General features: G+C 51.5%; 13 protein-coding genes across 17 annotated transcripts; 7 read left to right on the top strand and 6 right to left on the bottom strand.

Moving 5' to 3' along the window:
• Positions 1–654: 654 nt before the first annotated feature.
• AAFC00_007229 (uncharacterized protein) lies at positions 655–1,623 on the top strand (the record flags this gene model as incomplete). 2 transcript variants are annotated; one of them, XM_069347859.1, is made up of 1 exon in its annotated part: positions 655–1,623. In XM_069347859.1, one exon carries the CDS (start codon positions 655–657, stop codon positions 1,621–1,623), a length of 969 nt encoding a protein of 322 aa, XP_069201905.1. The 2 variants fall into 2 exon arrangements, with proteins under 2 accessions (XP_069201905.1, XP_069201904.1); XM_069347299.1 differs by having other exon boundaries at positions 718–1,623.
• A 1,086-nt stretch (positions 1,624–2,709) lies between these two features.
• AAFC00_007228 (uncharacterized protein) lies at positions 2,710–6,163 on the top strand (the record flags this gene model as incomplete). Of its 3 annotated transcripts, none has more annotated exons than XM_069347298.1 (4): positions 2,710–2,918; positions 2,967–4,435; positions 4,491–4,780; positions 4,832–6,163. In XM_069347298.1, 4 exons carry the CDS (start codon positions 2,710–2,712, stop codon positions 6,161–6,163), a joined length of 3,300 nt encoding a protein of 1,099 aa, XP_069201903.1. The 3 variants fall into 3 exon arrangements, with proteins under 3 accessions (XP_069201903.1, XP_069201902.1, XP_069201901.1); XM_069348425.1 differs by having other exon boundaries at positions 2,731–2,918; XM_069347297.1 differs by having other exon boundaries at positions 2,908–2,918.
• An 867-nt stretch (positions 6,164–7,030) lies between these two features.
• Positions 7,031–7,882, top strand: AAFC00_007227 (uncharacterized protein; the record flags this gene model as incomplete). The annotated part of the gene is made up of 1 exon (XM_069347296.1): positions 7,031–7,882. One exon carries the CDS (start codon positions 7,031–7,033, stop codon positions 7,880–7,882), a length of 852 nt encoding a protein of 283 aa, XP_069201900.1.
• Positions 7,883–8,137: 255 nt separating this feature from the next.
• Positions 8,138–9,541, bottom strand: AAFC00_007226 (uncharacterized protein; the record flags this gene model as incomplete). Its single annotated transcript, XM_069347295.1, has 1 exon — positions 8,138–9,541. One exon carries the CDS (start codon positions 9,539–9,541, stop codon positions 8,138–8,140), a length of 1,404 nt encoding a protein of 467 aa, XP_069201899.1.
• A 401-nt stretch (positions 9,542–9,942) lies between these two features.
• Positions 9,943–10,905, bottom strand: AAFC00_007225 (uncharacterized protein; the record flags this gene model as incomplete). Its single annotated transcript, XM_069347293.1, has 2 exons — positions 9,943–10,014; positions 10,075–10,905. The coding sequence occupies 2 exons, from the start codon at positions 10,903–10,905 to the stop codon at positions 9,943–9,945; spliced, it is 903 nt and encodes a 300-aa protein (XP_069201898.1).
• Positions 10,906–11,657: 752 nt separating this feature from the next.
• AAFC00_007224 (uncharacterized protein) lies at positions 11,658–12,113 on the top strand (the record flags this gene model as incomplete). The annotated part of the gene is made up of 3 exons (XM_069347292.1): positions 11,658–11,744; positions 11,815–11,892; positions 11,991–12,113. 3 exons carry the CDS (start codon positions 11,658–11,660, stop codon positions 12,111–12,113), a joined length of 288 nt encoding a protein of 95 aa, XP_069201897.1.
• Positions 12,114–12,720: 607 nt separating this feature from the next.
• Positions 12,721–14,338, bottom strand: AAFC00_007223 (uncharacterized protein; the record flags this gene model as incomplete). 2 transcript variants are annotated; one of them, XM_069347290.1, is made up of 2 exons in its annotated part: positions 12,721–13,197; positions 13,289–14,338. In XM_069347290.1, the coding sequence occupies 2 exons, from the start codon at positions 14,336–14,338 to the stop codon at positions 12,721–12,723; spliced, it is 1,527 nt and encodes a 508-aa protein (XP_069201895.1). The 2 variants fall into 2 exon arrangements, with proteins under 2 accessions (XP_069201895.1, XP_069201896.1); XM_069347291.1 differs by having other exon boundaries at positions 13,289–14,293.
• Positions 14,339–16,656: 2,318 nt separating this feature from the next.
• On the bottom strand, positions 16,657–17,877 carry AAFC00_007222 (uncharacterized protein; the record flags this gene model as incomplete). Its single annotated transcript, XM_069347289.1, has 2 exons — positions 16,657–17,701; positions 17,762–17,877. 2 exons carry the CDS (start codon positions 17,875–17,877, stop codon positions 16,657–16,659), a joined length of 1,161 nt encoding a protein of 386 aa, XP_069201894.1.
• A 357-nt stretch (positions 17,878–18,234) lies between these two features.
• AAFC00_007221 (uncharacterized protein) lies at positions 18,235–19,383 on the top strand (the record flags this gene model as incomplete). Its single annotated transcript, XM_069347288.1, has 2 exons — positions 18,235–19,236; positions 19,294–19,383. The coding sequence occupies 2 exons, from the start codon at positions 18,235–18,237 to the stop codon at positions 19,381–19,383; spliced, it is 1,092 nt and encodes a 363-aa protein (XP_069201893.1).
• A 607-nt stretch (positions 19,384–19,990) lies between these two features.
• On the bottom strand, positions 19,991–21,214 carry AAFC00_007220 (uncharacterized protein; the record flags this gene model as incomplete). Its single annotated transcript, XM_069347287.1, has 1 exon — positions 19,991–21,214. The coding sequence occupies one exon, from the start codon at positions 21,212–21,214 to the stop codon at positions 19,991–19,993; it is 1,224 nt and encodes a 407-aa protein (XP_069201892.1).
• Positions 21,215–21,556: 342 nt separating this feature from the next.
• On the top strand, positions 21,557–22,343 carry AAFC00_007219 (uncharacterized protein; the record flags this gene model as incomplete). Its single annotated transcript, XM_069347286.1, has 2 exons — positions 21,557–21,753; positions 21,851–22,343. The coding sequence occupies 2 exons, from the start codon at positions 21,557–21,559 to the stop codon at positions 22,341–22,343; spliced, it is 690 nt and encodes a 229-aa protein (XP_069201891.1).
• Positions 22,344–22,465: 122 nt separating this feature from the next.
• AAFC00_007218 (uncharacterized protein) lies at positions 22,466–23,170 on the bottom strand (the record flags this gene model as incomplete). The annotated part of the gene is made up of 1 exon (XM_069347285.1): positions 22,466–23,170. One exon carries the CDS (start codon positions 23,168–23,170, stop codon positions 22,466–22,468), a length of 705 nt encoding a protein of 234 aa, XP_069201890.1.
• Positions 23,171–23,846: 676 nt separating this feature from the next.
• AAFC00_007217 (uncharacterized protein) lies at positions 23,847–25,754 on the top strand (the record flags this gene model as incomplete). The annotated part of the gene is made up of 1 exon (XM_069347284.1): positions 23,847–25,754. The coding sequence occupies one exon, from the start codon at positions 23,847–23,849 to the stop codon at positions 25,752–25,754; it is 1,908 nt and encodes a 635-aa protein (XP_069201889.1).
• Positions 25,755–25,761: the final 7 nt, after the last annotated feature.

Below are 25,761 nucleotides of genomic sequence, written 5' to 3'. Positions count from 1 at the left end.
ATTTGTCCTTGCTCCGGATTATCGATGTCCTTCTTCGACACAGACGACCCAACTACAACTTCATCTAGAAGTTTAGCAACATCTTCTTCGTGTTCGATCGCTGCTCCATAATATGTAATGATGCGCCGTCTAGCTTTGGACGCTCCAATCCTCTCCAGTTCAGAGAGTAGATACTCCCGCAGCGTTGATACGCGAATATAATATAAGTGCAGTACGGGCCACTTCGATGATGACGATAACCTGTTATTATCCTGTACCTTGATCCGCTTGTTGTAGTTGGTGTCTTTGACCTGCTTACTGCTTTTGCGCTTCATAGTAGCAAGGGTAATATGGCAACCATGGCTAGATGCGTTGCATTCGCGAAGGTTGGCAAGGTGGAATGATGTACTATCTGAGATGCAATGGACGCGGTTGACGCGAGCGACGCGTGGTCATGTAATTACAAGTACCACTTTCGGCAGGCTACGTTTAAGCGATTGATCTGGGGAAGCTTCCAACTAAGGTAGGTGGTACTGTAGCACTTTCATGCCGGCCGCTGCCCGCTGGCCGAGCTGAACATATTACTGCAGACTCCACTAATCACAACACTTGTAGCGTACTTCTGCGCCTGATTCCTACTCAACGCGCTGCCCAGAAACGAGATTGTCTACTTTTATGGTCACACCCGGATACAAGGACATATATTACTTGCCATTACACTTCCGAAAGTTGAGGATCATGTCCACTATCTCAGACGATCTATCCCCAGCTAAGTTACGAGCACTCTTGACTCGAGATGGTTTCGTTCGCATACCCTCGCTCCTGACCCCAGAAGCACTTGCAAGTCTGCGCGCGGCTGGTGAACGCAGTGCCAATCTCGCGCGCAATGGTAAATGGCCATTCGTACGAACCCTTCCAAGACAGTTCCCACCGTGGAACTCGGACACTGGTAAAGGTATCTGGGGTGTTCAGCATCTACTGCATCCCGATCTACCCGATCACGAGCTATTTGCCGCTTCATATTTCGACTTTCAGATCATTCGTGTTGTGACGGACCTGTTGCAATGTAGTTCTGAAGACCTTGTCATGGAGCTTTATAATATGCTTATCCGACCGGACAGCGACTTCGCACTACGCTGGCATCGAGATGACATTCCGCCAGATCTCGCTCCAGAGGAGGAAGAAAAACGTCTGAAAGAACCCGCCTTGCATGCACAGTGGAACCTGGCCCTTTACGATGATCGCTCGCTAATCGCTGTGCCTGGGTCTCATCTTCGCGCCCGGACAGAGGTTGAGCGCACCGCTGACCCGTTCGAAGACAATCTTCCTGGCCAGGAGATCGTTGAAATGAAGGCTGGTGATATCGTTTTTTACAACAATAACATCTTGCACCGTGGCGTATATGATAGCAAGGTTCAACGCATCACCTTGCATGGAAGTATGGGTATTGGAGGAGCCGATCCTGCCAGAGCCAGAAATGTTCTACAGCATGGCGTTGGTGATTGGATTGATCGGTGTGACTTTTCTACGCTCAAACACGATGATGGTGATGTGGAACTTGGTCGTTTGGCTGAAAAGATGAAGGCTGGTCTGATCGCTATCGGTCGTGGAGGCTCTTTTGGCTATTCTCAGCCTGACGAGTAGTGTCGTTCATGCCACGAGTCGAGTGTACAAGTGGTCGACTACTCGAGGTCGCTGCTCCGATATCAACACCCATGGTTGATGCCATTGCAGCAGCCCGCGTCTACATGTATGTCGTGGAACAGATAGGCCAAGTTCAAGGACTCAGGCTAATGGTTTGCACTACCATCTTGAGCAGCTGGATGGAATTGCATTTGGCATCTTCAAAACCCATACGGACTGCGAGACCTGTTGCTAGAAGGTAACATAAACACCTTCTCGCTAGCACGTTGCTTAGCTCACAGAGAGTGTTGCATGAATGACCGCACTTGGAAAGGTATCCATATAGCTACTATTTGAAACATACATGGTAATCCGACGTGAGCAAGTACATTTCCTATTGAGAATTGGCGTAAATGGCTTGCATTCCTGCCATAGGCGAAGCCAGGTATCTAGGTACTACCTCATCCTTGGCTATGTTTCGTGTAGTCTCAGATCAAGGTGGTGTACAATAACCATCTTGGTTGTGCTTACTTAGTGACACTCAGTCCTCCTCTGCCTCTTAAGCCATTTCACAAGCGCTGCCAGTGTATATCCCATATGTCAAGCCATTAGCAGACTTTATGAGCTCTTTCACCTCCCATCTTGTGTGCCATAGCGCTGACTGTCTGATCGCTACTGTCAATACCGCTGTGATTGAATTGTGCTATCACTGTAGCAGGTACTTCTCCAGATCCTGGCGCTCACCTACGCACATATCACCACCCGTTCAAGCCACAATTGAGGGGCCCCACACACTAGATCGCCCTGACCCCGCAAGCCTCTGTGATGCAATGGGCGATGCAAGGATTCTTTATGGAACTCCCAAGCCTCTGTCCACTGTAACCCCGCAGTCGGGTGACAAGTGACGAGCCACAGTAGCAATAGGGCGCAGATGCGAGCATCGGAATGATGATATAGGCTCGGCAAGCCCACTACGCTTCCTTGTGCGAGAACGGATATAAAAGCCATGATCGACTCACTTTCCTTCGTATCTTGTTATATCGCTAATCGCGCGTCGTGCAGTTGCGAGGTGGATAATATTGATTTGGCGTTGCTCGGACATTTCCAATGTCACATCTGCCTTACGATATGTATAAATTACTAGAGAAAGTGCTATTCTTGGTTGGCCTCGCTGCCTTGTTCTCTCCGTGCGAGGGCCAGAGTGCGGACTTTTCGATTCCTTCTACCTATTCTAATTGGGACAATGATAACTGGGTTCTCAGTACTAGAGATCTTCTGCCGGGCTACTTTCAGTCTCGAGCTCCTATGGGCAATGGGTAAGAGCATTACAGGAGAAGATCTGTACTTGATCTAACATTTCGCAGGTACATCGGATGTGCATTAGGGGCGGTTGGCCCATTCTTCGAGCAGGATATCAACTTCACAGATCCAATTGGCGGATCACTTCCTATCAATGGCTGGCCTCTTGACTCACCACGACAGACTTTCTGTACGGTTGCGGGTTTCTTTAACTCTCAGAGGAACACGACAAGAACCAACTTCCCCGAATTGTTAGACAACGGTGGGGAGAGTGTCATTGCTGGTATCCCGAACTGGCCCAACCTCATCCTCGAAGCTGGTGGAGCAACCTTGAATGCCGCTGTAGATAATCGTACCATTTCAAACTTCTATTCAAGCAGGTCACTGAAGAATGGCCTTCAAAACTGGAACTATACATGGCATCCGACTCCCAATTCCAGTATCGATGTTTCCTACGAAATATTCATGGACCGTGCTGATCCTAACATTGCCGCTGTTCGACTAACGTTTGAGCCCTCAACATCGATGAATATCACGGTGACTGACCTTATCGATGGTCGAGGCGCTGTACGATCTGATCCAGTCACGACAGGTCTGCTAGACAATTCGACGACAATCTTTTCTGCTGTGTCTCCTCATTGGTTAGGACATATTACCGCCTGGATATACTCCTCTGTATCCAGTTCTGCTTTCACTGCATCATCCCGCACGAACGCATCGGAGGCGTTTTATCTTCCAAGTAATGACAGTACAATTGGCCAATCTTGGACTATAGACGTAGCCGCTGGCACCACAATCACGGTCTCCAAGTATGTTGGAATAGCCTCATCCGACGGATATAGTGATCCGGAAGCCATTGCTCGTAATGCGTCAATGAGCGCCATGAAGACCGGATACGATGCTCTTTTCCAGAGTAGTTCCAGCGCGTGGGCGGGGCTTCTAGACGAAGACCTTGTGGATGATTACACCTTACTTAACGGATCTCTTCCCGCGGATCAAAACATTATTGATATGCAGATCATCTCCAAGGCTAATGCACATTATCTCTTGCAGAATCTCTTGCCGGAAGATGGAAGTGACATCAATCATTGGTCCATCAGTGTTGGAGGTTTGGGATCGGACTCGTATGCTGGCCTCGTCTTCTGGGATGCAGACATCTTCATGGCGCCTGGAGTCGCCGTCGCTCATCCCAAATATGCTGCTCAGATACCGAAGTATCGCATAATGCTTTCAGACCAAGCCGCAGTCAATGCTGAGGAGAACGGGTTTTCTAACGGTGCTATCGTCTATCCTTGGACAAGTGGTCGTTTTGGCAATTGCACAGGTACTGGACCATGTACGGACTACCAGTATCACCTGAACAGTGACATCTTCTTGAACAACCTGATTTATTGGCGCATCACTGGAGATGATTCCTGGTTCCAGGAGCAGGCGATACCGGTAAATGACGCCATCGTACAGATGTTTTCGGAACTTATTGAGTACAATGCTACGGTTGGCGGATATTCCGTAGCAAATCTCACAGACCCAGATGGTAATAGAAAGCGATAACATTGTTTCGTGTGATCATGGCTGACTTGTTGGCACAGAATATGCAAACCAAGTGCCTGATGGAGCCTTCACTTTGTCGTCAATCGCCAAAATCATCGAGATTACGAACGCGTATGCTGAACAATTCTCAATTGCCGTGAACAGCAACCTGAGCGAGATTGCGGCGAACGTAGCCCTTCCTTTCGCACCTTCTGGAATCCTTACCGAGTATCTAGGAGCCAACAACACGGCTGTCATCAAGCAAGACGATGTAGACCTGATAAACTATCCTCTAGATTATACATCCGAGAACTACACGCAAGCTGACAAATTGGCTTCTCTTGACTATGTGAGGTCTGCTCCAATCTTGTCTCAAGGGTACTACTGACATGCTTGCTAGTATGCTGTTAAGCAATCCGCAGACGGTCCAGCGATGACTTACAGTCTCTATTCGATTTCCGCCAACGCGTTATCTCCATCTGGCTGCTCCGCATTCACATATGCTCTGAACGGATTCAAACCATATACCAGAGCACCATGGTATCAGTTCTCCGAGCAGCAGGTGGACGAATTCGCCGCGAATGGCGGTACAAACCCTGCATTCCCGTTCATGACTGGTGCTGGCGGATGGCACCAAGTCGGACCCATGGGGTGGCTGGGTGCTCGATTTGTCGAAGATCGATTGATTATACAGCCCGCCTTACCTCCACAGATCCCCTACGCAAGTATACGAACCATCATCTACGGGGGTGCTGGTCTGAAGGCAACGATGAACTACACTCATACGACTATCACACGCGTAGACGTGACCAGGTATCTCGCACCCAACAGCAGCTTCCCCTATGCCAATCGCAGTCTACCATTCACGGTCGGCTTTGCCATCGCGTCCGGTCAGAACATGAGTATCGCACTTGGTGAAACCATGGTCATTGAGAATCGTCAATATTTTAATAACGCCACAATGGCTGGCAACATAGCACAATGCCTACCAGTGATCGAGCAGTCTACGGCCGAATATCAACCCGGTCAGTTTCCCCTTGCAGCCATCGATGGAGCGGCAAGTACCCGCTGGCAGCCGAAGACCAACGGAACATCGTCGTTCACAATCGACATGACCTCGATCCCGTTTCAGACAGTCACAGGGGTGACGATTGATTGGGGTCGCAGGCCCGCAACTGCCATCCGAGTGGACTTCTTCAACGCAAGCTCGCCGTCTGCTTCGGAGAGCCAGGATATTGTTACTTTCGACTATACCGACATCCTTGTCTCTTCGCCCTACGACGCCGCTACCAACGACATCATCCAGGCATACGTGGGCAACATGTCAACATTTGCTTTTCCGAGCCCCATCTGGTCCGGACGTTTCGCGACCCTGACAATCGAAGGATGCACAATCGACGACGGAGTCGGCGCCACAGTAGCCGAGTTCAGCATAATCGGCGCAAATGGTGATGGCCTGCTCGGTGGCGGTAGCAGTGCGACCTCCAACAATGGAACCACGAACGCAACCACTACAACCAGCAGTAGCAGCAACGTCGGCGTCGTCACAGTGACTCCGAGCACGACAACTGGTTCGCCAAATGCGATAGCGACCGCGCCCATTAACTCTACTGTGCCTTCTGCGCGCGCTTCACCTACGATATCGGCAAATGCTGCTACGGCCATCAGTGGCTGTTCGTCCATGTCTTTTGCTTTTGCATTGATCGCGACGTGGATGGTGATGCTGGTATAAAGAAAGAACAGCAAGGCCTCACTGATGGCGTTCAGTCATGGGAAAAGTATTCTTTGATCCGTCTGTATTGATACGTCTCATGTATAACCGTACTATGTACATACGAATTGATATATTTTATCCATTGCAAACCTGTTTTCAAAGTGCTTTGTTTATGTGTCGACGTAGCTCTGACTATGGCCTCGGACCATATTTGTAGAAATAGAGGAAGAAGAAGAAGAGGTGTCAATCCTCAAAAGCGCCAATCTGAGTGTCTGAACAAACGTGAAATATAACCATCACCATGTTCATGCTCGAGCAGACCAACAATATTCACTCGAGGAGCTTTCCGAGTCGACCATGGCGTTTCGAGAGTAGGACGTCTTCTCGGTACTTGTCGTTGTCGACGAGAACAGCACTTACGACATCTCTGACATGCGTGGCTCGGGATGGATGGATCCTCGCCGGCGATATAGAGTAGATGCACGATGTCTTTTGCAGACAACACAGTAATTATATATCCAAGGAATGGGTTGTGAGATGTTGATGCAGAACTAGATGAGTGAAAAGTGATGATTTGGATTTCGCCTCGGACTGTATCCGCCAAGACCTTGTGAACTGCGACCGACGTGTCTGTGGGGAGGAGCACAAAATGTGGGGAAATAAATGTTTAAAGAAATAACTTTTGTGGATTTATTGTCTTATTATTGACCATCAAAGGACTACCGAGCACAAAGAAAACTCCCCCACGACGCAACATAACACTACCACGCCACATTGCTGTTTAAGAGTGCCTTTGACATAAGAGTCCTGGCCTTCGAGTGAATCCCTCCGAGAAAGAAACCAAAACCCCCCTTTCAGTCTACAACAAGAACCACCACCGCAACCATGTCGCGCCCCGAAGACATCCTGCCGCCAGACATGTTCTACGACGACACGGAGTCACGCAAATACACGACGAACTCACGCATCAAGAACATCCAAGCGAGCATGACGCAGCGGGCGCTCGAACTGCTCGACCTGCGCTCGCCAGCTCTAATCCTCGACATCGGGTGCGGGTCCGGTCTCTCAGGCGAGATACTGAGCAACGTCGAGGCCGACGACGGCGGGCCACACACGTGGATCGGAATGGACATTTCGGCGTCGATGCTGGCGCAGGCGCTGGACCGCGACGTCGAGGGCGATTTGCTGCTCGCGGACATCGGGCAGGGCGTGCCGTTTCGGCCTGGCACGTTCGATGCCGCCATTAGTATCTCTGCGATCCAGTGGTTGTGTAATGCCGAGACGTCGGATGTCACGCCTGAGGGCCGGCTGAAGCGGTTTTTCGATGGCTTGTATGCCAGTTTGAGGAGGGGTGGCAGAGCCTGTTGTCAGTTTTACCCCAAGAACAAACTGCAGCGCGACATGATCTCTGCGGCGGCGGTTAAGGCGGGGTTCGGCGCGGGTATTCTTGTTGATGATGAGAACACTAAGAGCGAGAAGCTGTATCTTGTTCTGACGGTTGGTGGAGGTGATCTTGGTAGAGAAGGAGGTGGCCAGGACATCACTGGGGTGGTCAAGGGCATGGATGGCGTCGAGGTCGATGATGCAAGACGGAAAATGTCGCAGCGGCGAGACAGGTCCGACAAGAAGGGCAGCAAGGGCTGGATCGTCAAGAAGAAAGAGCAGATGGAGAGGCAGGGCAAGATCGTCAAGGCCAACTCGAAATACACTGGTAGAAAGAGGAGAACTGCCTGGTAAGCAGACAGATACGCCGTTCGTTGTTTCGACGAGACGAGACCAATTGATTGAAGACGCACAACAAAATGATACCCCAGTGCGTTTTCAGGCCTTTGTAGCCACACGATATTGCATTTATTCCACGATAGACAACAAAGTCATTCCCACTCAACACAAATGCTCATTTCCGTTTCTTGAATGCCGTCACTGTGGCATGCTACAGGTACCGAGTTCTATATGCATGTAATCGTGAGAAAGTAAGTCCCTCAGAAAGACTCATGACAGCGCCCATAATCTGACTTCGCCGTCGTCGCCTGTGCTGACAATCATTTCCTCGTCTTCGGTCTGCTTGCCTGCATCGACGCGCTTCGCCCAGCAGACATGGTTGACCTCGAAGATGTCGTGGGCGTCTTCTATCTCTGCGACCACGACCCATTCGGACAACGTGCTCTCAGCGGGGGTGGGTTCTTGCTGAGTTCCGACCTCCATTGCAGTATCGTCAATTGCATTCTGCGCAGGTGTCGTGGCTCTCCATCGCTCCTCGTAGACGACAATCTTCCCATCGCTGCCTGAGCTGACGATACGTCCGGTGACTTTGCTCCAAGACACTGCGTAGATGGCTCTCTCGTGAACTTGCGGTAACCGTGCCTCCTCGACCCATTGCTCTTCAATGCTGTTGCTCTTGATGATGCTCGGGATTCTACCTGCGCCGGTCGGCGGCGCTGGTCTGTCGCTTGGGATACGCCGCCATATTCTGATGGACAGGTCGTCTGACGCACTGACTAGACGAGGACCTGCTTTTTGCCTGGTCTCTAAGTAGGCAGACTTTTCCTCTCCCAGGATACTACCCGTTGTATCGATGCTGGCTAGCTTGGTCGAGCCCGGCCTGTCCGCGCCCTCAAACTCAACCCACCACACGGTACCAGTATGTCCCTCGAGGCAAGCGCAGCATCCCCAGTCATCGATATCCTCCCTCCACAACCGGATATTGTCATCATAACTAGAACTGACAAGGAGCTCTTCCGATGGATGCCAAGCAACGCACTTGACGTCGCCCTCATGCTCCTGCAAGACAGCGACAGTCTCGAAATTATCGTCCTCGAGCTCTTCCCAGATCCAAACGCTCTTGTCGCGACTGCACGTCGCCAGTAACGGACTGACGGAGCTGAACGCCAGCGACTTGATCTCCGACTCGTGACCGTCGAGTATGACTGCGAAGTTCCACTCGTCGTCGTCGTCGTCGTCGTCGTCGTCATCGCCTGCCTGTCTTTGCCGTGTGTAATCAACCTCTTGTGGCCCGTCGTTGTCATCGGTCTGTCCTCCTCCTCCTCCTCCTCCTCCTCCTCCTCCTGCTGCTGCTCCTGATCCCTCGTCTCGTCGCCAGATCCCCGCACTAGCATCGAAACTTCCAGTAGCCAAGACGCTCTCTCCGATACCATTATTGCCCGGCCCACTGGGTCCGCTGCCCGGCTTCCAAGCGACGCTGCGGATGCTACGTTTGTGTCCTCCGGTGATGGTGCTGAGGAGATTGAACGTCTTGAGCGAGTAGATGCGCACCGAGCGATCTGAGCAGGCTGTGGCGACGATGGGTAGATTCGGGTGCGGTGAGGATAGCCATGTGCGAGTGTTGGATGGAGGGGTCAGTGTAGCGATGGCGCTAATTGTTGATGGAGGAGCCATGGTGTGGGTGAGTCGCAGGCCGCAGCCGGGGGGGTCTATGACTTGTGGAAGCAGGCAGCACGACGTGTAGGACTTCTGATATTTCAAAGTGACGTTGGTGGTTTACGGTTGGTATGTGTTTATCTTAGATGGTGCTACTCGGCACAAAAAAGTTGACTCGAGACGCTGATTAAGACGAAGCTCTGACGTCGGTACAATTTGTGTTCGACTTTCCGCCATGGAAGATTACTGTAACTAAGGTATGAACACAGGCACATTCTGAAGACGTATTGTCACATTCCATAGGTTTCTAGGACCTGATATCTATAGTAGATGATACTGGATGCAGTTATGATTGAAACATAATGAGACTTTAATTTGCGTTGGTATCATGAGTTACTTTTCTTCTCTACCCACTACTCTTACTGCTTAAAGTCAGGGTTCAGATACTCTTCGAGCTTGTAGCTCGGTTGGAATTCCACATAGAGGCACTCCTAAATAATGTCAATTAGCTTGGTGATAGTTTTGAAGAAAAGTGAAGAAAAGAACGGTACCGGGTCTGCAGCCACCTTGAACGTGCCAGCTGCCTCCGCCTCAGGCACTATCCTCTTCGGGAGCCCCGTCGCTTCAGCCATGAGCTGGATGCCGCAGCTCTTGTCCAAAAGCGTGTACAGATACGCCGCTTCGTCCACAGTGCTTCCGACAGTGATAAGGCCATGGTTGACGAGGATACTCGCTCTGGCATCACCGAGTGCGTGTGCAATGTTCTGACCCTCGTCGGCTCCGAATGCAATACCGCCGTAGTTGTCGTACACGGTGTGCGCATTGTGGAAGTAGCAGACGTCCTGGCTGATCATGTCCAGCGGACGACCGAAGGCTGCCCACGCCTTGCCGTTGATCGAGTGTGCGTGGCAGATGGCGTGCGCGTCCGGTCTCGCGATGTGGCAGGCTGTGTGGATTGACACACCTGCCGCATTGGCAGGAATGGTTGTGTTTCCGCCAATGACGTTGCCTTGCATATCGAGACAGATCAAGTCGCTGACTTTCATCATCGAGAAGTGTACGGCGAGGGGGTTCATCCAGAAGCGACCGGGAAACTCAGGATCACGCACACTGATGTGGCCTGCGATTCCCTCTGCGAAGCCATTGCGTCCAAAGACACGGAAGGCTCCAGCCAGGTGCTCAAGGATCCATTGACGTTGAGTGGCGAAATCGGTGAATTTGGGAATGCCAGGCGGAGCCACTCCTCGATGACCCATGGCTTGTAGCGGAGTGAGCTCTGGACCATTGCCATCTTGTCGGGACGAGTCAGCAACTGGAGCTCCAGCCAATGTGATGGTATCGGTGGCCGTTGTGTTGGCGGTGGCAGTCGCTGTTGAAGACATGTTCGCGGTGTGGAATGTTGCTTATGATGTAGTGTTTGGGCAAAAGTTGTTGAAGCAGAAGATACTTGGACGAGTACGTCGATGATTATGCTGAGATGTTTACTTACGCTCTTCACTTACCTCGGGCAAACGTATCTGTCGGACTTGGTCTATACTGTGTCGGTTTCACGGACGGGTTGATGTGCGTTATGATGAGCTGTCGGACGTGCCGACTGCTATGTTTATCGGCTCCGAGTCTACAAAAGTGCACATGTTCGCCACGCCGACAAATCATCTTACAAAAACATCATGTGCTCCCGTATAATCGTGATTCATGAATCACCTTTGTAAGGCTGTAGAAGCCTCTTATTCCCTACAGATTGTCTGCAAAGGTCCAAATGACGACCGCTTTGTTCGGACGAGTATCAGCGCATGCTGAATAGTAAGAGAGGCTCGGGCAGGTAGGTAAGTGTACCCCGCACCCTGAGCGCATAGGCCGCGCCCGCAGGATCTGATGCCTCAGGCGACAGAAAACTGCCTCGTTCGTCATTGCGGCCTGACTCAAGCTCGTCACGCCGATTTCCCCCTCGCGCCGCCCCGCACCTCGACTCGGCAAAACTTGTTTAGAGCTAGAGCGAGAGCGGGCAGTCAAGCAACAGAAAGCATCCCATCATAGGCCCCGACATAGGTAGCTGACATTACCACCTCTTTTCTCTTCTCTGTACTCACCTTCACTTCCATCACAGTACCCACATACACACAAAACAGACAAGATGGTTGCCCAAACTGCCGAGTTCAAGAAAGCTGTCGAGGACAGCCGTAAGCTCAAGGCTAAGCCTTCGGATGACGAGCTCCTCCAGGTGCGTTAGGGATGATGACTCTTGCTTTCTGCTTGACCCAAACAAACTGACGGTGGTGGGTTTTGTTTAGCTCTACGGTCTGTTCAAGCAGGGCACCCAGGACCCTCCCTTCGAGCAGTCAGAAGCACCTGGCATGTTCGACCTCAAGGTACGGGAAGATCTGCTCCTCGCCTTCTCCTCTGTCTCCCGTATTCTATCGTATACTACTTTCATGGATGATATCCTGACAATGACGATCATCTACAGGGCAAGGCCAAGCGCAGAGCATGGGAGAAGCTCGTCAACGACAAGGTTTCCCCTCAGGATGCCCAGAAGAAATACGTTGCGCTCGTCGAGTCACTCAAGACCAAGCACGGCTTCACTGGTTAAAACAAAGAAAAGAGAACAAAAGAGTACATAGTGTCTTTACTTGGTCGACAATAATACCACACACATTGCGGAAGAAATAAGAACCCCATACTTACAATGTGACTGTTTCTAAACCGATATGTTCTAGACGAGAGTAGTACAATAGTAGGACGTGCAACAGTGGACTTCGAGATCCGAGCCATTGCATCTCGATTTAACTTGACAATGTTCGATCTGGAAGAGCGACATGCGATAATAACACCGAGCGACCCCACATGTAAATCATCGCGTCGACTCGCGGTGCTTCTATGATCAGCTGATGGTCGGTTGATAGCAAAACTCAACGTAAGACGAGGTGAGCAGTTGAGATAAGGACATGCATGCGCGCACACAGCAGGAACATCTGGTCAGATAAGGCATGGTCAGGTCATGTCATGCTCGCTCCTCTCCACTTTATCTTGTCTCTGCCTTCCTACTCAACCTTCCCACAATTACAATCACTTCACATCGTCATTCGCGACACCCGACTCCAATCACAATCTCTCAAGAATAAAATATGGATGTTCACGTCAACCTTGATCTGGCATAGAATGTAGAACGACGGAAACAACACATCGACCAGCCTCATTCACCGAAACTCATCCATGAACTTCTCATGAAACTTGACGATGCGTCCAGTCCACTCGGTCCCCGGCGCGAGGAAAGTGGTTCTGAAGTGCAGCGTCCCCTCCTTCTGGCCAAATCCTGAGCCGGCCACGACGCAAACCCCCGTGGCGTCCAACATTCTGTCGCAGTAGAATTCGTCCGGTTTCTTGCCTTGCTTCTTTGCTTCCTCGAGGGCTTTCTTGGGTAGTGTGATGGTAGGGAAGAGGTACATTGACCCCGCGGGCTTCTGGCAGTCGACACCCTCCATCTTCTCAAAGGCGCTGTACAAGGCCATTGCACGCTTGTGCAGGCCGTTGAAGATGGCGTCGTATTCGGACTTGTAGAGGTCGTAAGAGGGTGAGCCTGGGGTTGGAGGCTCAACCATAAGAGACACCAGAGCTTGACCGATTACTGGAGGACAGAGCTGAATGGAAATGAGTTTGAGGATTTGTTGAAGGACCTAGTTTGGCAAGAAAAGAGGTTAGTGGCTGTCCGTTCCTCTTCCATACGCATATGCGTGTCTTAGCTAATTCAGTGCAAGCAGGACTCACCTCTTGGTCGAAGCCAAGCAGCTCAAAATATCCTCCACGGTGTCCGCATTCGCCTACCATGCCCTTGGATGTCGAGTGCAAACTGGCCAACTCCACATCGTCGTATTTACCGGATCCCGACGCCTGCAGCTCATGCAGGCTCTTCCTGAAACTCTTGAAATCGCCCTCGAAGATGTTGGTTTGGTAGACTTCGTCGGCTATAACCACCAACTTTTCGTCCGCGGCAAACTCGAGCACTTCCTTGATCTCTTCACTCGTCAGGCATGCTCCCGTCGGGTTGCCAGGGTTGATGATGACAATGGCGCGCACGTCGACTCCCTCGCTCTTGGCTTTGGCATGGGCTTCCTTGATGGCCGTGAGATCCGTTCCCCACTGATTGCTCTCTTCCAGAAGATACGGCACCACCTTGGCATTCATAAGAGCAAGAGTAGCAGTGTATAGCGGGTATTGTGGAATGGGTACAAGAACGCCGGAGTCTGATCCTGCGCAGATTATCTGCATGAGGGTGTTCACACCTCCTGATGCGCCCGCCGACATGTGAATCAATTCTGGATCCGCAGGGAAGCCGTCTCTTCGCTCGATGAATCGTGCGACTGACTCCCTGATACCCGTAGCACCCTTGGATTGCGAATACGCTCCCACACTCTTGACATCCTCCAGCAAGCTCTGTGCCCTCTCGATCACATCTGGCTTGTAGCCCAACGATTTTATCAGGACGTCGGGGTGTTCCAGTAACATCGGATTCTCCAGTAACGAAAGAACTTGTCGGAAGAAGGTGATGGGTTTCTGGTCTAATTGCTGCGGATTGCCGATATTGGCGGAGATGACGGTGTCGAACGGGAGCTTGCTGTCGCCCTTCTCGAGCTCCTCCCTGTACTTCTCGCTCTTGATTGCAAGCTCTCCGCGCACTGCGTACTTGGCCTCCAGCACACTTGGGTTGATGTTGGAGATGTCTAACCGCTTGTGGCCTGGGGCGCCGGTCGAGCTTGCCTTGTTCTGAGTCATAGTGAAGGGTAGTGGTAACGAACCAAGCGGTCCGGCAAGGTGCATTCTAGATGTTGCGCAAGGGCGATGGACGGTCTTCTGTGAGTCAAAGCAGCTCTCGTCAGTCCTCCACTATACACTTGACTATATTGGCAGCTTGTGTGTTTAACAAGATTGACTATGTAACGTGTGACAGTGGAATCAATGACATGGAATAAAACAGCAAGTCAATCAAGAATGTCAGATCAGCGAGCACCTGATCAACTCACATGGCATACACAGATATGAATGCACATACAAGGTAGGTAGCTTGTGACGAGTACAACAGTACAGAGAGGCAAGGCAGATGTGGGGAAATGGAAGACTCACATACATCCGGCTCAAAGGCCTTCCAGTCCTAAATAATGACGCGTTTGACATTGTGGTGGTCCAAGGGCGTCGCACTCGTTGCTGCGCGCTAGAGTGGGATTACACTTCTGGGTGAGGGGGTGTCGTGTCGGAGACGAGAAGAATGCGGGACAGCCACTTGGCTTGTCGATTGTGTGTATGGCGTGAGGGATTGTGCTTCCCCAAATGAAACGCGATCGGTGACTCTTGTTTCTGGTCGCCGTAGTATGCTTTCGGTAACGGATTCGGGAGATCTTGAACAGAGGTGGGAGAGGGTGGTTAGAACAAGAGGGGGGAAAGTTACCGATAAAGGCAAAGAGAATGCAAAGACCGACGACGACGAACGACGGGAAAGAAAGGCGGAGAGGAAATGGGGGAGAGGGACAATAATTGACATGTGGAAGAGGTGGGTTTCCGATTAGATTATTTTGACTCTTTGACTATGAGATATGACTCTTCCATTAACGACTTGTCGTGTGCCCCGGCCAACCTTTTCCCCCAGCCAGTGCACAAACTTCTTTGACCTTCATCTCTCCTTGACCTTATCAGCTCATTCGCGCGCTGCTGAATACACTCTGATCCTTGCCTCACCCGATGATATGAAGTCGTGCGACAATTTTGCTTACCTTATGCAGCGCTGCGGCTAATGTACGAGCGGTGTCGGCGGCGGCGGCGGGTGGTCGACGCGGGGAGCATGCTGCAATATGCAAAGCAGAGCAAAGGCCAGTCCCTTCCAGAGATGCTATCGAGATGTAGGGCTCACCCTTGCTGCCTGGTGAGATCATAGAGTTCCATATGTGTATCTAAACTTTCACACTTTCAAGCATCTCTATCCGATAACGAAACTTGTGGTCATAGGATTTTCTGATTAATGTGTCCGCCATTATAACAGAATCCTCAGGTAGGTTGCTTTTTTCCTATGCCTATAGTATGTGAAGGTGAGTTCACAGTCATAGTTGACCGTGTCATGTCGAGTACGCATGTGACGGGCATATCGCTGTTAGATGCATCCACGTCATCGAGCACTTGAAGCAAACAGAAGAGTGGTCCCACAGCGTAGAGATCGTACGTGTATACATGCTGTCAGTACGGCATCAAGATTGTTGCCTACAGTCTTCGAAGCCGGGGTTTAACAATTGTCGCAGCACTTATTACTTGATCTTGATTGAGTGTTTACCTAAAGGCGAGTTGTAAGGTCGCATACAACGGTTAACTACGGTCTAGCAGGATGCGGCAGACAGGGTTCCCCCCTTTAGCAATATAAGCAATAGGATAAATCTTTGAAGCTGACAGCTTTTGCGCTCTTGCTCGGTATTGTTACTGTAACACTACATTCGAGAACCTATGAACTGAACAGAGCGAGTGATAGTGAGGATTGAATCTATGTCGCGCATGTTGAGCACATTCAAGAGAGCGAAGACGGACAGCAGGAGCACGGCATTATAACAGCATTGATTAATCGATGATTAGAGCGCATTTGGAAAAATAGGGACAGCTACATATGTACACAGAATGAGTCCATACGAGTTTTACGTGACTCGTTGCAGTTCCTCCTCAGTATCGTGCAGTCTTGTCCTCTTGACAGGTACAAATACGCTATTCATTTGCCGTCCGACATAGCCCATTTTGCAGCGAATCCAGTGCAGAACCCTATTTTCTGTATGTTTCTCTGCCTGTATGACAGCGCATGTCGTGTCTCTCTTCCTTACGCGACCAAGAGTGGAGTAGTGAATCATGCATTGTGTGCCGGTCATGCCAGGCATATGAATGGCTGACGGCGCTGCTTGCTGGTGTCTTTCTCATGCTCGATTCGACAAACTGGTATTACAGAGAAGACACCCTTGTTTCCCTCCTTCAATAGCTGCCTAAGAACATCATCTTGTCTGTCCGACTTGGCGGGTCAACAGATTCGTCATAAAATCATACATCTTCAAGTCCTGTTTAAAATAGACTTTGTCCAAGTTACCATCAATTCACGGTTTGTGACTGGACTTCGATCACGCCGAACTGAGCGGAAACGACCGAGCGCAGCCGTGGCAAAATTGGATGCCATGTCTGGTCATCCCCTTGACCTTGAATCCATCTTCCCCACCAGCAGAGATGATGGGAAGACCACAAAGTCCGCATTTCGAGTCTCCCTGCGCCGTGGCTGTTGTCGGCGCCTGCAACCTGCCTGTTGTGCGAACAACATTCGCAACGATAGAGGGATAATTGGCTTCCACATTCTCGAAGTATCCGCGCATGAGCTCATCGATTGAGCTGTTCTTAGCCGACACGACTGTGCTGGTTGGCTTCTCGGGAATCGCAATCTCTTGCAGTCCGATTTCCTCGATTGATGCGTAGGCTACCAGTTCCTTCTTCAGCAGATCCCGCATAGGATAATAGAAATCGATTCCGTGGGGTGAAGGACCATCAGAAATGGCCCATGCCAAACTGAAACCTCGTCCTTTGGCTGTCTCGGATAGTGTTTTCTCTGCAAGTCGGGTAGTCGTGTCGCTCCATAGAATCGCCTCGCAAGATAGTGATTTTGCGACCGATACTATTAGGCGCTGGCGTAGGATCTGAAATGCGTCTGTGCGGGCAGTCATTGAGGGAAGAGAAGAGAGGAAGTTTAGTAATTTTCCATCATTTGTTGATGCATCTGTGAGTGGCGTCGAGGAGGCTGTATCGATGTTGTTTTGGTTAAGAACGTCCTCGATGTCTGGCAGCGCCATGACATCCGACAGTGGACATATCGAGTAAGCATGCTTAGGGTAGCGCGACTTTATCCTTTCCAGGATGGCTGCACTTTGGCTATCATTGTTGGAGTCCACGGATGGGCTGTCATCTACGTGAAGAACATGCAATTCAAATCCCGTTCGGCCAGACTTTGAGACTTGTCTCTTGAGTTGGTCCTCCAGGAGTTGCAATAGCGTGACAGACGAAAGTCCCAGTGACAGAGGTAACAATAGTAATCGATGTTGGTCTGCGGAGGAGTGTCGAGTCCGGAAAGCTTCCATTCGCTTGACACATTTTGTTTCAATGTACCGCCGGAAGCAAGTTCTTTAATTTGCTTGAATTAGAAGTGATGAGCGATGGATGCGGGTTGATAATAAAACGAACCTGCACATATATCTTCCTCTTACATTCTCAAATGCTTCATTTTCTTGACACTGAGCGCAGGTCTGCTTTGCTGCAGCACTGCCATTCGTGCCTGTGGATAATCCTCTGCCTGGCATCTTTGGTCTGCTATGGCCTTTGCTAGAATTAATTCATAAAAGTCTTGAGTCAAAGAGAATACTGTTCTGTAAAGTGCTCAAGAAAAAAATGATTGCCACATACAATCTGGTGGAAAGTCCGGAGGGCCGGAATAGAATTCAGTGACGGCATGAAGTCCATGACTCAAACCCTCCAGTTTTCGACAGAGTCAGACATTACAGTAGCTACGAACAATAATTCCACTGGACTGTACAAGTACATCCTCCGCAACCACATTTAATTAATTCGGGTTTTTCTGGTCCATCTCCAACAAACACACCACTTAGATACAACTTTTCGGTCCGGCTTCTCGCCCTCACCTCATCTCTCCGGCAGACATGGCCCTCCCAAAGTCCACCGCCGCGAGCGACTTCGACGTCGTGGCCGCTTACCACAAGATCCTCGCCAGCGATCCTGATATTACTATGCCCGTCGCCGCCATCGAAGCACTCGTCGAAGCACTTCACGATATTCCCGCCACCACCGTCTCAGAAACGCTTGACCTTCTCTCTACGTTGACCGCAGAACTAAAACGCAAAATACCAAATCCAATCTCACTTTCCGCTGGTACCGACCTCTTCCAGCGCTACATCATCACGACGCTCCAGAACCCGCGCGGAGGCAGCAGCAGCAGCAGAGGCGGGGACTTCGACGCGATCCGGGACCATTTGGTGCAGAACGGAAAGTTGTTCGTGGAGCGTGCCAAGGAAGCAAGAGACAAGATTGCCAGCTTCGGAAAACACTTTGTGAGAGATGGCAACACTGTTTTGACCAACGGTGGTTCGCGTGTTGTTGGCGCGCTTTTACGGTCAGCCGCGGAGGCTAGTGGAGGATTTGGTGCTCAGGGCAGCATCCGCTTCAGAGTCATCTATGTTGTTTCTTCTCATGCTCCTGACGCTGAGAGCACTGAGAACATCTCCGTCTTGAGGAAGCTAGGCATCCCGGTCGCAACCATCCCACCAACTGCCATCGCATACTGCCTGCAGCAAGTCACTCAATGCTTCGTCGGAGCCGAGGGCGTTGTGGAGAACGGAGGTATCATCAGTAGACTGGGCACTTATCAGATCGCCATGCTCGCCAAAGCCGCAGGAAAGCCCTTTTATGTTGTCAGCGAGAGTCACAAATTTGTTCGACTATATCCTCTCGGCCAGCTGGACCTTGGCATCGATCAGAGGATCGTGGAATTCAAGACTGCTGATGGCAAGGATGAGAGGCCTAAGAGCGCGAATAGCATGAGAAGCACCGTCAGCGCAAAGGATGAGGGAGTTGCCGACATGGATGGTGACGCTGCTTCCATTTCGTCCGAGTCTCCTGCTGTTGCCGAAGCCGTGGACTTTACCGTATGTTTGCCTCTGCATTGTCTTCGTTCTCACGTCTTGCTAACTTCATCATTGTAGCCTCCAAACCTGATCTCCGGTATCATCACCGAGTCCGGAGTCCTCTTGCCCTCTGCAGTGAGCGAGGAGCTCATCAAGATCTGGTTTTAGTATGGCCAAGTTCCCGAAGATGAACATTCGAGCCGCCGCCGTAGCTCGTTTGGACCCAGGAACCGCGCTCACAGACATGCGCGTCGCGCCAGTGTAGGAGCCTCAAATGCATTCGGATCACGATAATCCCTACACGGGGCCGCAAGATCGAGCCTCTGCTACCAAAGCAGCTAATGACGGCATCGGTCAGAATTGTGTTCGTTGGAAGCAAGTCGGAGCGGTCGGTCTGGTCGATATCTACGACGGCACGACCCAATCCAACGATGGTCACCAATCGAGCCTTATCACAAGCGCCAGGCGTGGTGAGCACTCTTGAAGGAGTATCTCGTACGACCCGAAGACATCTCGGACGGGGGGATTGTAGAGGTGCTTCAGTAGCATACTGTTTCCAGATTACACGCCGGCCTAATTCCGGCAAGGACTCTTTGTCGCCAATGTCCAAGGACTTGGATCTATTCATTGAGCGCAAATGTCACGCTCGTCATGATACATGAAGCCATGACAACAATACAAATAACAATTTTGCAAGATCCACCTTGGCACCTTCAGAACATCCTTCTCATCGGCACTTGGGTACACAACCATCAACAATGTCGAAAAAATGTTCTCACCATACCGTTCCTTGCTGCGAGAGCTCGGTCACCTCGTCCACAGAGTAGCCTAGAATATAGCCAACATCCAGAAGACCTGCAGCGTTCAGCTTTACCGGAGCTTGTAGCTGCACCTTGGGCTTCGCATTGAAAGCAATTCCAAGTCCTGCCTTGTGCATCATCAATAGATCATTGCTTCCATCGCCAACAGCGATAACGTTGTCCAGCGGTATGCCCTCTGCGTTCGCAATCTCTTCGAGCAATTCTCTCTTCTTCGTCGCATGAATGATTGGCATGCCGGCCACCAGCTCTCCAGTCAGCACACCGTTCGACTCGACAAGGTGATTCGCGAAACAGTAGTCCAGTCCCAGCTCACTCTTGACCCACATGGCCAATGGGGTGAAGCCACCACTCAAGACCGCCGTCTTCCAGCCGAGTTTCTTGAGCATGCGCAGCAGCTCTCGCGCGCCAGGTGTGAATGTGATGATGCCCGTGCGTAGATGATCCCAGATGCTCGTAGGCACACCGGCCAAAAGGCCGACTCTAGCTCTCAGACTGGCCTCAAAATCCGTGTAGGGCGCCTCGCCCCTCATCGCAGCTTCCGTGATGGCCGAGACCTCGGCGTAGCGTCCCACCGCGCGTGCGAGCTCGTCGATGACTTCCTGTTGGATCAGGGTGCTGTCCATGTCGAAGACGGCCAGGCCAGGAGTTCGATGAGCGAGGTAGAGCGAGTGCGGCTGGATGACGAGTTCGATGTCGTTGCGCTGGCACAGCGAGACTATGGCGAGGGCTTTGCTGATGACGCTGCATTGCGCGAGGTCTGGGAGCGGCGTCTTTTGCGGAAGAGGAATGCTGAGTTCGAGAATTCGACATGGGTGCGAGGGTGAGGGCTTCTCGGGGGTAGTGGTGGATTGATGGTCCGTCGGTACTAAACCATCGTTTTCAGAGGCATTGGTCTCGTCGAGGAAGCGGCGCGGGATAGAGAGGGAGCGTCGCAGGCCCAGCTCTTCCTGCAGAGTATAGACGACTAGCGGAGTGACCGTCTTCCATTGCTCGGCGGCAAGAGGTCCAGACTTGGACAAGACGAGAGCGACGACTTGGTGTTTGGGAGACGATCGTCCCCGGGCACTGGATCTCCTCCTGCCTTTTTCAGTTGTCGTAGTCCCGGTCGGCTGCTGCTCGCCCTGCGGGTTCGCCGCAAAGGAGAATGTTTCGTAGTTCACAGCACCGGGCGCTGACATGGTCGCTTTCTTTTCTTTTTAATGAATGAGTGAATTCTTGTTCCCTTTTCCTGGAACTCGAATTGTGTAGATCGGTTATTACACAATGTTCTACCACAGCTTCGAGAAATTATTTGACTCATCAACAAAAGCCAGCCCATATCCTTTGTACCTGGACGAAGTGGGGGTAATTACTGTACTCTGCATACCGACGGCTTGAGAGAAGATTCAGCCAATCAGAAAGCCACAAAGCCGCAATTCACCCCCGAGACTTTATTACTTTTACTGTAATACCCCGAACATACCTGATCTTCAATAACACCATACTTTCTCTTTCTTTGAACAGCCGAGTAATCAAAAACCATGGCCCCGAAAAAACCCCAACCCCCAAGCGAAGCGGACATAATATTCAACCGAGCGAACGTCGCTCTGGCGCGAAGTCGGGCTCTGATCCAGTCGTGGCTGCCAGCGCCGAGTGCAGCAGAACAAGCAAACTCACACAAGACGGACGAGGAGCTCCTCAAGGAAGACGAGGAGTTGTTCAAGGCAACGCCTGAGTTGTAAGACAGACCTCCTTGCTTGCTTCATATCGCGGAAGATAGAGAACACGTTTGGACTTTGTGGGAAAGTGATCTGATATTTTATGTGATGAATAAGATTAGGTGTGGGCGCTATACTCCCCGACAGCGACCAGGACTCGCTCGTGAAGCGACGCGGTCCCTCGAATCAGAAACTCCTCGAGCAGCTGCTGGGGAAAAAAGCCGCGAACAAGCATATAGCGTCCAAGACCCCCAACCGGTTCGCCAAGGTCCAGTCTACTACCGCGCAAGCGACGAAAGGTGCCAGTGCTGATGATGACAACGATGAGGAGGAGGGGAGAGCTAGCATGGTGGCGTCGAAGAGGAAGAGACCGGGCCAGAAGCCTCAGATGACGAATGTCAAGCCGGATGTGAAAGATGGGGCAGACGATAAGGAGGAGACGCAGACGGGGAAAGATGGTGGGAAGTCTTCGACTCCGGCCCGAGCAGACTCGTCTGAAGAGGAAGATGCCAGGCCGGGGAAGCGACGCGGAGGGTCCTATCTTGATCAATTGCTGGCGGAGAAAGCCAACAAGAAGAAGAAGAAGAAACAAAAGGCTGCAGCCAAGTAACAGTCCAGACGGATCAAGGGGGAAGACGGCACCATTTCACTTTTTTATGATACCCGATGATCAGTCTTGACAAGCTGATTCACATTTTATTCGTTATCTCGTTGCCTCAAACTCTGTCCAGATCAAGGGCTCAACCTGTCGAGTCTCCACTCTCCCGTCTTCTCGTCCTTTGTGTACCTGAACCGATCATGCAGTCTGCTAGGACGTCCCTGCCAAAACTCGACGCTCTCAGGAATGATCCTCAGACCACCCCAGAACTCAGGCACAGGGATCTTGTCATGCCCGTCAAATTTCTTCTCGACCTCGCTGACCTGACGCTCCAGCTCTTCTCTGTTCTTGAGCATACTGCTCTGCCTGCTGGCCCAAGCGCCCAGTCGACTCCCTCTTATCCGCGTGTCGTAGTAGACCTGTGACTCCTCGGACGTCAATCTCTCGCAAACACCCTCGACACGGACCTGACGCTCGAGTTCGTGCCACCAGAAAGTCAAAGCAGCATGAGGGTTCGAGCGAACGTCGGCGGCCTTTGTGCTCGTGTCCCAGTTGCTGTAGATGACCCAGCCGCGATCGTCCATTTCTTTGAGGTAGACTACTCGAGCGTGCACGCGGCCAGAGGGCAGCTCGGCGGTGCTGAGGGTCACGGTCTCGGGTTGACGGACGTTTTCTTCCTGGGCGTGCTTGAACCACGTGTCGAATTGGCTGAAGGGTGACGAGTCGAGTTGGTTGGCTTCTAGGGAGCCCTTGGTGTATTGCTCTGCTTGGTGGGAGTCGTTTGTGCCGCCTGGCGCAAAGATGCGTTTCGAGGAGTTGTTGCTGTTGCACAACGCCATGGTGGGTGAGATTGTGATATGGCGTCGAGAGGGAGGTGGGTTGATGGTGCGTAGCAGTTGGCGGAGGCGGATGGTGGCTGTCATAGACTGATTAATTTGCGACAAGGTAGCGGCGAGGTTCGATTGGTAGTGACGATCGAGGGATTACCGACAAGGAAGGCGCAGAATATATGTACTTGTATCTCGACTATTCCCCACTCTCTCTCTACTGTCTTCTTTTAGTGCCTTGTTCTTGTCCAAGAGTCACAGCTCGTGACTCTTTAGTCTTTGACTTTGTTGAATCACCCCAGTACACCTCAATGACACCTCAGGGACACCTCAGAACACCTCAGGACACCCCACCATCGATGACGCCAAGACCACAAACGTCAAACACTCATCCCACATGGTCTTGGCAACCCAGCCCATGTCTCATCTCCGATAATCTCCGTTTTGTAACAAGTTGTAGCCTTGTATAAGGTAGATGTCTGGTAGGACTTCTGTCCACTGTCAGGTGGTTTCACATAGCTGTAGATGGCGGTCGCGACACTGCGCCATGTATCAGCGAGATCTTCACACTGTTTGATTCCAGAGCCCATCTAATTCCGTGCTGTTCTTCGCGCGAATTCATACCGGACCCTTTTATTTAGATTCATATACTACACTTTCGACAAGGTCCAAGTGCAGAAGCACATCGATGCGCGCCTCGACAATTCTCCTCGCGCTCTTCCGCTTCTTGTTGCCACCCGCTATCATCGCGACGCTACTGCTGTATTTTTATCCTGCTGTACAGCTGTGCAGCTTTCCCTCTGTTGCGCCTCGCCTTGACGAGAACGCAGAAACATCAGCCGCGCAGTGTGCCCTGGATGGGAATTCTGGTGTCACGCAAGCCGCTCGAGGCTTGAGTGACGAAATAGGCCCTGCTTTGTTCGGCCGGAGAGCAGGCGAAAAGGCTCCCTTCCGCCTACTGGCGCTTGGGGATCCACAACTCGAAGGAGACACTTCTCTCCCCTTACCAGGCGAGCCTTCGTTCCCTTCGTGTACGAACCTTTTGCACCGTCTGCGGACGTCTCAGGACCTTACGCTCTTGCCTTTCGTTGTTCGTGATGGACTTCGCGAACTCTTCGTGCGCGATCTACCGCGCACAATCTACACCTATAGAAAAAAGCTAGATTTGTGGGGCAACGATCGATATCTTGCGCATATCTTCTGGCTAGTAAGGTGGTGGACACAGCCGACGCATGTAGTTGTGCTCGGAGATCTACTCGGAAGCCAGTGGATCAAGGACGAGGAGTTTGAGAGGCGAACGGAAAGATTCTGGGGCACGGTGTTCCAAGGAGTCGAAAAAGTGGAGGAGGAGTTCATGGGGTCTGCACAAGATGTCGCAACCTTGGACGAGACCAGCGTCGGAAGCTCGGAAAATGAACAGGATAACGCGGCGCATGAGACAACGCCGGTGGTACGAAAAGAGGTTGTTGGTAGCGACGAGTGGAAGGCATGGGAAAACCGACTCATCGCCGTTGCCGGGAATCATGACATCGGCTACTCGGGCGATATCAATACTGAACGACTCGCTCGGTTTGAAAGACGCTTCGGACGCGTCAACTGGGAAATCACATTCACTCTTCCCACGGACAACGCCACTAATGGCAGTAGCGATAGCACTGACAGTGATGCATCTATCTCACCACCCTCGCTGTCCCTAGTGATTCTGAACAGCATGAATCTGGATGTTCCGACCTGGGATGCCAACGCGCATGCCGCTTCACAGGACTTCCTAGCCTCTGCCATTTCGTCACGTCGACAATCTCAGGCCTCTTCCTCCCTTCCCTCTGAACACGCTGCCGTGGTACTCACACATATTCCATTGCACAAGCCGGCTGGCATATGCGTGGATGCTCCATACTTCTCCTACTTCCCTCCTTCCCATGGCGGAGGAATAAAGGAACAGAATCATCTGAGCGAGGAAACAAGCCAAATGATTCTTAACGGACTCTTCGGCGAAGAAAGTCAGTCCGATGATTTCGGCAATGCCGCCGGGGGAACGACTGTTGGTTGTGGTATCATTCTGAACGGCCACGATCATGAGGGATGCGACACTTTGCATCGGCTATCGCACAACTCTGTTTCTGAATCCGGTCAAGAAAACGAGGGTGGAAAGGACCCAAGGTGGCACGCAGCACGATACGCTCATGAACATGTCTCATTCGAGTCATCCCCGACTCATGACGCCGAGGTGCCCGCAAACGAAGCGGAAGAGATTGACGAAGCGGAGGAGATTGACGGCATCAACACTCCCGAGGATGCCTCCAGCCTGAGAGAGATTACAGTTCGCAGCATGATGGGAGCCTACGGCGGGACCGCAGGTCTCCTTTCCGCGTGGTATGATCAGTCCAGCCACGAGTGGAAATTCGAGTATTCTACCTGCGTACTTGGTGTGCAGCACATATGGTGGGCTGTACATGTGCTGGATATCATTGTTGTCCTACTCGGACTTGGTGGGGTGTGCGCCCTGACTGCTGAACACGTCCTAGTAGGTGCACAGGATTCGCGGATCAGGAAGGCGGACCTATCTAGGGACGTGGAGAACAAGAAGAACAGATAATGCAAGA

The sequence above is a fragment of the Neodothiora populina genome (assembly GCF_041146345.1).
Source record: "Neodothiora populina strain CPC 39397 chromosome Unknown canker_contig_9, whole genome shotgun sequence".
Taxonomy (NCBI): domain Eukaryota; kingdom Fungi; phylum Ascomycota; class Dothideomycetes; order Dothideales; family Dothioraceae; genus Neodothiora; species Neodothiora populina.
This window is presented reverse-complemented; position numbering and strand designations above follow the sequence as displayed.